At 55.6% G+C, this 8200-nt stretch overlaps 3 protein-coding genes and 1 pseudogene across 3 annotated transcripts, besides 3 other annotated features; all 4 read right to left on the reverse strand.

Annotated features, from left to right (window-relative positions):
* Window positions 1–8200: a sequence feature (areas not merged during assembly with more than two copies in the genome that could not be assigned to a particular haplotype).
* On the reverse strand, window positions 3982–4884 carry Tc00.1047053506785.14 (mucin-associated surface protein (MASP), putative; the record flags this gene model as incomplete). The annotated part of the gene is made up of 1 exon (XM_800394.1): window positions 3982–4884. The coding sequence occupies one exon, from the start codon at window positions 4882–4884 to the stop codon at window positions 3982–3984; it is 903 nt and encodes a 300-aa protein (XP_805487.1).
* Window positions 4213–4241: a microsatellite.
* Window positions 4500–4643: a microsatellite.
* Window positions 5407–5940, reverse strand: Tc00.1047053506785.30 (mucin TcMUCII, putative; the record flags this gene model as incomplete). Its single annotated transcript, XM_800393.1, has 1 exon — window positions 5407–5940. The coding sequence occupies one exon, from the start codon at window positions 5938–5940 to the stop codon at window positions 5407–5409; it is 534 nt and encodes a 177-aa protein (XP_805486.1).
* Tc00.1047053506785.46 (uncharacterized protein) lies at window positions 6673–7518 on the reverse strand (the record flags this gene model as incomplete). The annotated part of the gene is made up of 1 exon (XM_800395.1): window positions 6673–7518. One exon carries the CDS (start codon window positions 7516–7518, stop codon window positions 6673–6675), a length of 846 nt encoding a protein of 281 aa, XP_805488.1.
* Window positions 7819–8200, reverse strand: Tc00.1047053506785.62 (annotated as a pseudogene; the record flags this gene model as incomplete).

Genomic DNA, 8200 nt, shown 5'->3' on the forward strand with positions numbered 1-8200 from the left:
TCGCAGCACGTGCGACGCGGACAGTGTGACGGACAAGCAAATTTTCCTGCAGCCAAGACAGAGCACAAACGCGGTCCCAAGAGTACCGCGGCACGGCCGATCCCAGAGGGCAGGGACGCGGTGCCTCCATGCCTTGCGGCATCAGAGGCGTGGGATCGAGAGGGCACCAAGCTCCTTCGCACGGACCACAAGCAGCATGGAGAAGTTACGGCAGAGGGCATGATTGCGGTACTCCCGTTTGCGGACATCTTCAGCTCGGGGCAGGCTGCCTCCCGGTGAGGCTGTGTGCGCGTCCCATGCTGCCGCTGCAACACACTCGGCCTGCTCCGCTCTGACCGTCCAGGTTCATCAGTGGCTGTCACGGCTGCCGCGCGGGATGGTGCGCCTTGCCGCTCGCACGGTGCATATCCAACCGTGTGGTCACAGTGGCCAGAGGCGTTGCACACACCGAGGTGGAAGCATTCCAGTCGGCTTCACGCAGAACAGCGACGGCATTTTTCCGTCGCGGCAGCATGCCTGCCGGTCGCGGGAGGCCGTCCTCCGTTGCTGCAGTATAAAATGAAAGATGGTGGTCCGAGTCCATGCAAAGGGGTGGACGTCCAGTGGGAGACACGCAGTACGCGTTGCGCAGTCACGTCGGAAAACGAGACGCTGCGGCCGCTGATCCGCGCTGGCTGTGCCGGGTCGTCGGACAGCTCACACTCCATGCCGCTTGAGGTGGCGGCGAGGTTCTCTCCTGCCGTCGTGGATCGTGAGCGACCGTCCCGCAGCTCATGGTGCGAATTCAGGTAGCCCGCAAATAACCGTTGCAGGACCAAGGCGACAAATGGTGCCCGCAAACTGGGCAGCGTGAGCAATTTCCAGAAAAAGGCCGCAGAGGTTCACCACGTACATGCTGGGGCTGGCCGGTGGGCACACGCGGAAGGCAGTGTTCTCCACGCAGTTGGTGCCACGAGCGGCAGGCACTCGCACAGCAAGGTGTGGCGCACCAAGAGGGCCACACCACCGGCACGCCCACTGCAGGTCTGGTGGAAGACACCGCAGCCAACGCGCCGCGTCGCTGGGGCGCCCTACTGCCTGCACTCCTGCAGAAAAGCGGTGTCAGGCCGGTGCTGCGCCAGTCGAACGGCAAGGGCAATCCTGGAGGGCGAAGGGCAGGAAGTTCCGAGTTGCCAGGCAACTACGGGGCCATCCTCATCGGGGCGGCGGCTCCTGCGGACACCACCGCAACGGTTGATGCCGATGGAGTGACTGCAATGAAACGACTGTGCGGTTCTGTCAGTCAAGCTGCAGGCAAACCGCCTCGCCGCTACACAACCGACAGAGCGTGGGACCTTCTCGAGGGGTGACGCCGCCGTGGTCCCCGTCACGCTCGCAGCAATGCCCTGCCGCAATCACTTACACAGAGGGACAAGAAAGAGTGTGTGGATGTGTGTCGAGAGCACAGCAACTGTCATCGTCAGAGAACGCCATCGTGGCACCGCCCGTCACGCACCGGCACACACCGAGCAACGCACGCACCCGGCAGAGCAAAAACAAAGAGGAGAAAAGAATGACCCCAAGAGCAGGCAGTGCTTTCACGTATGGCGGGCATCGTGCAGCCGCGTCAACCGGCCTCCAGCAAAATAGAAAGAGCATTCCTGCAGTGCACTGTGCAAATACTTATGTGTGCTGAATGAGCAGAAGAGAAGAGGAGCACAGGGAGACACATCAGCACAGCAAGAGGCACAGCTGGATGGCAGCGATACATGCGGCACGGCCCAACCCCAATAATCACGCACGGTGGCAGCACACGCCCATCCAGAGAAACGAAAAGAAAAAAAACACGGCGGCAGGGTGTGGCTGTGTGTGTGTGGCGCTGCGGGTGTCTGCCAGCCCTGGCCGCAAGAAAACAAAACAGGAGGGAAAGAAATGTGTGCTCCGCCCCACAGGCCCTCGTCGCACGCCCACACGTCACGGCTCCCTCAGCGCGCCGTTCGTCGCGGCCCCTCCTCATGCATGCAGCAGGCGAGGCGCACAGGGCCGTCGTCATGAGCGTGTCGGTGGGTGTGCGAGTGGAGCAGTTGGGCGGAAACACACGGCACCCCTCGCAGGAAGAGTGCAGCAACAAACAATTAAAAGAGGGAAGAGTAGAAAAGAAAAACGTCCATATTGATTGCCCCAAAAGAAAAAAAAGAAGGATGGGGGAGTGAGAGATGAAAAGAAAAAAACGGGCAAATTAATAACAAAAAAAGACTAGCAAGAAATTTAAAGCAAACAGTATAAGAAATTGAACTTACAAAAAAAAAAAAGCCGAAGCGTGGGACGACCAGCGCACACACTCTCTCATTACTCCCGTAAAGCAAAACACACACACAGAGGGAGAGAGAGAGAGGTCGCCCACTCAATGCAATAAAAACAAAACAGAAACAGTTACGGTGCTCCGCCCATGCAGCCAGGCAGGACGGCAGCGGTGCGTGTCGTGCAAAAGAGAGCACCAACGGGCCTGCATGGGTGTGCATGCATATATACAATGGGCACATTATTGTGTGTGCTTCGTGGGGTGAGGTGAGGGCGAGAGTCCATGCAAGGGGACACACACACACAGAGAGAGAGAAGGAAGAGTGTGTGTGCGGGCGGTGCATGGCTCTCTCACCCTCACTCTCACGCGGCCACCACCGCAGCAGCAGCCGTACAAACCACGAAACAGATGGAATCAGTGCGATTGCAGAACTCGCACACCGTCCTGCAAACCAGAAGTTTAAAAAGCAATATGAAACAATAATTCAAAAAAAAAAAATGGAAAAAACTTAGGCTTCTGCGGGAATCGAACCCGCGTCCCCGGATGACATTGTGAGCGTGTTTGCCACTGAGCTATAAAAATGCGGTCGCGCGACCCCTTTTCACGTAAAGTGTTAATTTCGATCTTCGAACAATCGAGCACATTTGCGTTGTCCCCTGGAAAACGAAAACGACATGTTTAGGGTGCGCCGCCGCAGCGTGGTTACTACGATTCGTCGTGTTGTATCCAACGTCCGGGGCCACCGCCCCACCATTTTTTATTTCTTGCAGCGGCCAACCCCGGCAGTAAGGACAAAAAAAAGAATCGCGTTTTATTTAATGTTTTTCCTGTTTGGGGGCGGGGATCTTTGTTTTCTATGATTGTCTCTTTTTTTTTGTCTGTTCCAGGTTGGTTTTTAGGAGGCTTGATGGGCCTGCTGGGTGATCGCCGGCTTTTTTATTGGTGATTGCGTATTTTTGGCTTACCGGTGTGCCGCTCAGCGCCATTTTGTTTTACTTCTTTTCTGCTTATTGGGGCGTGTTGTTATTCGTCACGCGTCAGCACACACCGAGCAACATGTCAAAAAAAAACAAATTGCAGGGCTTTTTCCCCCCTCGCGAGGGCCTCCGCAGCCACAATCCTGTGCGTGCGTGCATTCTCAGCGTTTTAAACACGGCATGTGTGTGCATGTGCTTGTGTGTTTGGCAGCGCCTATACTTGCGGAGCAGCTGTGCGCCACAAGAGAGTCTGAAGAAAGCAACGGCAGAGAGAGGCAGATAGCACACACGCAAATTACTCATATCATCACACACACACACACACGCAGCCGCGGAATGGGTGCACTCAACCACAAAATCAAAAAGGAAAACAAAACAAAAAGCCGAAGCGTGGGACGACCAGCGGACACACTCTCATTACTCCCGTAAAGCAAAACACACACACAGAGGGAGAGAGAGAGAGGTCGCCCACTCAACGCAATAAAAACAAAACAGAAACAGTTACGGTGCTCCGCCCATGCAGCCAGGCAGGACGGCAGCGGTGCGTGTCGTGCAAAAGAGAGCACCAACGGGCCTGCATGGGTGTGCATGCATATATACAATGGGCACATATTGTGTGTGCCTCGTGGGGTGAGGTGAGGGCGAGAGTCCATGCAAGGGGACACACACAGAGAGAGAAGGACGAGTGTGTGCGGGCGGTGCACGGCTCTCTCTCCCTCACTCTCACGCGGCCACCACCGCAGCCGCAGCAGCACAAGCAACAAGAAGAAGAGGCAAAAGAGGGGAGGTGGTGTGGGAGACCGCGGTGCTGCTGTCACTGTCGCCTGTATTTGCGGTGGCATTTGTACGAAGGGCGTTTTTGTCTTTCGCTGATTCTTCGCCGTTTTCCGCGGGGTGTTCATGCTGTTGATGTTGTTGGACTTGTGCTTCATCACTTTGCTGCTGCTTTTCATTTTCTTCTTCCTCTTCTTCTTCCTCTTCTTGTCGTGTGTGTCCAGTGCCGGATGTCGTTCCTACCTGTCCTTCGGGTAGCGAGGTGTCGTTAGCCTCTGCTGCAGCATACGACTGATCTTCTGTTGAAGAGTCCCCTGTTGTGTTAGATGGATTACTGCCTGAGGACCCCGCTGTACCACCACTGCTGCCAGCTGAAGAATCAACACCAGGAGCAGCAGGAACAGTAGGAGAACCGGCAGGAGGAATGCCACCGGTGCCATGACCTCCAGTAGAAGTTCCACTGCCGCCAGGAGCACCACCACCAGGAGAACCACCAGGAGCAGCAGCAGCAGGAGGAGCAGGAGAAGCAGAAGGACCTCCACTGCCAGAAGTATCACCAGTAGCACCACGATCACCAGAAGCCCCGGCAGCGCCAGCACCACCATCAGGAGAACCTTCTCCAGCCGAGGCTTCAACGGCAGTAATGGGCAGTACTGACCGCAAAGGCACCGTAATCGCAGTTTTATTGCATCCGTCAGGCATGTGGGATCCATTCTCACCCAACACTCCCGACGCCATGCAGCCACCCAGTGCGTTGGTGTCAACGTCCCTCGCATAAACACCGCCGGCAACGCACCACAGCACGCAGAGGGCACACACCAGCAGCACACGGCCAGCCATCGTCATCGCCATCACTCCTGTCACTTGCGTGTAGCCTTCAGCACAAACTAACTCCCCGTCAACGCAGAGTGAAAGCAACAAAAGACACGGCACAGTAAAATACACCAGCAGCAGCAGCAGCACGCATTTCATGAGAAATATTGAACCAATGAAAGTGAAAAAAGACACAATGCGCTGCAAGTAAAGAAAAGCACACAAAACAAGGAAAAACAAAAGTGAACAGGCAGCAATAAAGTAAAACAGTAAAAACACACAAAAAGGAGCTGCACAGTATGGCTCCAGCGCGCACGCCTCTATTCTCAACAGTGTGTCCACGCAAACAGTTGTGTGCTTGTCGTGCGTATGCGTATGTTTGGGATGCGTTCAACGTGACGGATGTGGCGCACAGCACGGAGCACACAGCAGGGCAGCGGAAGCAAAGGAAGCAAAAACACAATCATCATAATTACTCTTACTTTATACATCGGACCACGGTGGACGCACACATGTCACCGCAGTTGAGTGCTGGCACGCACAGCCCGCACACACAATTCTTCAGCCCACAGCGGTGTACGCCAGCGCGGATGCGGCAAGCAGCAGCGGGGCACACACCCACGCAGAGCTGCTGAGGCTGCCGTCAATTTCGCGAAGACGTGACGGTGTGGTGGTGGTCGTCGTGGTTGGCGCCTCTGTATTCATAGTGTTTGGTGCCTTTGTTGTAGTTGTAGTTGGTGTTGTGGTCGTCGTTTTTTCCAAAGGAACCCCCAATTTTGGGTTTGTTGCAGATTGATCCACATCGCTTGTTTTCCCTGGCTCACCGGACGCACCTGGTGCACCTTCACTGTCGGAGATCACATCGGTGTCCCGACCTTGTATGTCTTGCGTACCGCCCTCACTTTCAACCTGTGACTCTTTGGTCGTCAGGTCTGGGCTCTCACTTGTTCCCTTCTGCCTACCGTTTGTCCTACCTTCATCCTTTTTTAGTTCAGAGTCCGTACCGGGGTTATCTTCTTCCGTTGTCGCACACACGGACGGGCAGTAGCACAGGGCAAGCACCAACAGGGCGCACAGCAGACGGCACGTCATCATCGTGAGTGTGGTCGTTCAGTGGTGTGGAGCTGATCTGCACAGCGAGGGACATGGAGAGCAACAGGGGAGACGAGAGGTGCGGCAGACACACACAGATGGCACACCACATGAGGAGAGGGTAGCAGCCAGGCATGCACCGTACGCCGCACACCACGCACGACACACACTCCAATCCACGGCAGCAGGCACACACACACACAGCCCTGCCGCAACAACAACACACAGATGGAAGAGGGAGAAGCAAACAGGAGCGGCACACAACGCTCCACCGCATGTGCATACGGCGAGAGCGGTCCGTCGTGTCGGCACCCTCACGGAGGGTACGCACACACACAAGAGGAATAGGCGCAGCGCACACAGCAACGCAAAAGCAAAGTAACGGTAAAAGGGAACGATCCCCGCACACCACGTGGATTGTTGGTCCACGGGAAGTGCAGCCAATATTCATCACAAAAAAAATTCAGTTGACTTTGGCCTTCGTTCATATTCAGCGCACTCCACTTCATGCAGGCACCGCCACCACCACTGCAGCAGCAGCAGCACGCATACGAGACAATAAGACGCAAAGGATGGGAGGTGGTGTGGGAGACCGCGGTGGGGCTGTCGCTGTCGGCGGTGGTCGCTCTTCCTTCGTCATTTTTAGTGACTGATGTTGTTGTGAATTCTTCTTGCTGTTTGACTGGGAGTGATGTGAAAAAAATTTGCTTCCCTGGCAATCATTTGATTCCTCTCCTACCCCGTCGATTTCTGTGCTCGCCGCTGGAGTCGGCGGGACGCTGACAGGGCTGCCAGCACCATCTGATTGAACCTGGTCTGCTGTGTTCTCGTCCCCATTCCCACTGCACCAGCTGCTGGGGCGGTGCAGCGGTCATGCCAGAAGCACCAGCAATGGGCTGGGGTGTCGGCCGCATCAATCAATGGATGTGTCCGAAAGCCACAGGAACTTGCATCGACAGGGAAGTCTGCACCGACGCTCGGGGATGGGGAACAATAACGACAAACAGAACAGCGCGTGCCACCTCGGAAAATCCGCAATTCGTATTGGCGCGGGCTGCGTTGTGGTCTGGCGACGACGGAAATGAATGACGGTGCGAGTGGCGTTCTCGTCGTGCGTCCCCTGCGGCCACTCCTTGCAGTAAACTCATTGCCTGAGCACATTTGATTCCGCCGGAGAGACCAATTAAAAATGTTCTTTCCTCCAAATGTGTTGTACTCGCATGTGGCGACGGCCGCCCGCAATGCCTCCAGCGGATACACCTGCGATGCACGGTCAACACATTCCACATCCACTCGCTGTGCACCATCCAACACCATCTTTCCCTTGGAGCCATGAACAACACCGGGCACACACTCCTTTTCGGCCGTCCACGGCATGCGCCTGCGGTGAGAATCCGGAGAAAGTTCCATTCCTTCTGTGCACAAAGTCATGGAGCTGCCGCCGTTAAGCGCGTCCCGGCGAGGGCAACAACAGCCCGCCACAGCACTCACGAATGCCCACCCGTTGCCTCCTCTGCAAAAAAAATAATAAACATTGGAGGGAAAAGCGTGCACAAATGCCCCGGCGAAAAAAGTCAGCATCAGTGGACGAACACTGAAGCCGTGGGTGCATGCTCCACAAATGTCCTTCCTTTTTTAACCGCCTTCTTAGTGGCAGAGAAACGACTTGCAACCGCACACGCAAGAAAACAAAAGCAAAAGGCAAGCAGCGCAGCCGTCCAAACACACACACGCGTATCGTATAAAACGCTTCATGGAGAGGAACGGAATGCAGGAAGAAGCGCACACAATCTCCACAGACACCCGCAATCGTGTGTGGTTGCTTCTGTTCCACTCTTTGGCCCTCGATGCGTTCCTGTGCGTGTCTCGCCAGTGAGTCACAGTGCCGTAGGATGCCAATTCCCTGCACAAACACACCTCAGGACGAAGCAACGAGATTTCCCCAATGACCACCTCACGGCCGTACCTTTTGGATATCTCATGGACCGAGCGCCTCTCGCTGCAGGCCACACCACCCAAAACAAGCAGCACAATGCGCTGAGGAGTTGTGAGGGCAATCGTCCCACCACCGCCACACAGATCAGGATGATTCTCCCACTTGCCACCACACCCTTGAAATGGCCCGGCGGTTTTTTCATGCTCCACTGTTTTGGCCACCACTCGCGCCATTTGGCCCCATCGCATGATCGCGCTGCACCGATGCCAACGACAGCTCAACCCGCAGCGTCCTATTCCTGTCCGTCTCCATCATCATACAGGCCTG

This window comes from Trypanosoma cruzi, genomic scaffold (genome assembly GCF_000209065.1).
Source record: "Trypanosoma cruzi strain CL Brener 1047053516737 genomic scaffold, whole genome shotgun sequence".
Taxonomy (NCBI): domain Eukaryota; phylum Euglenozoa; class Kinetoplastea; order Trypanosomatida; family Trypanosomatidae; genus Trypanosoma; species Trypanosoma cruzi.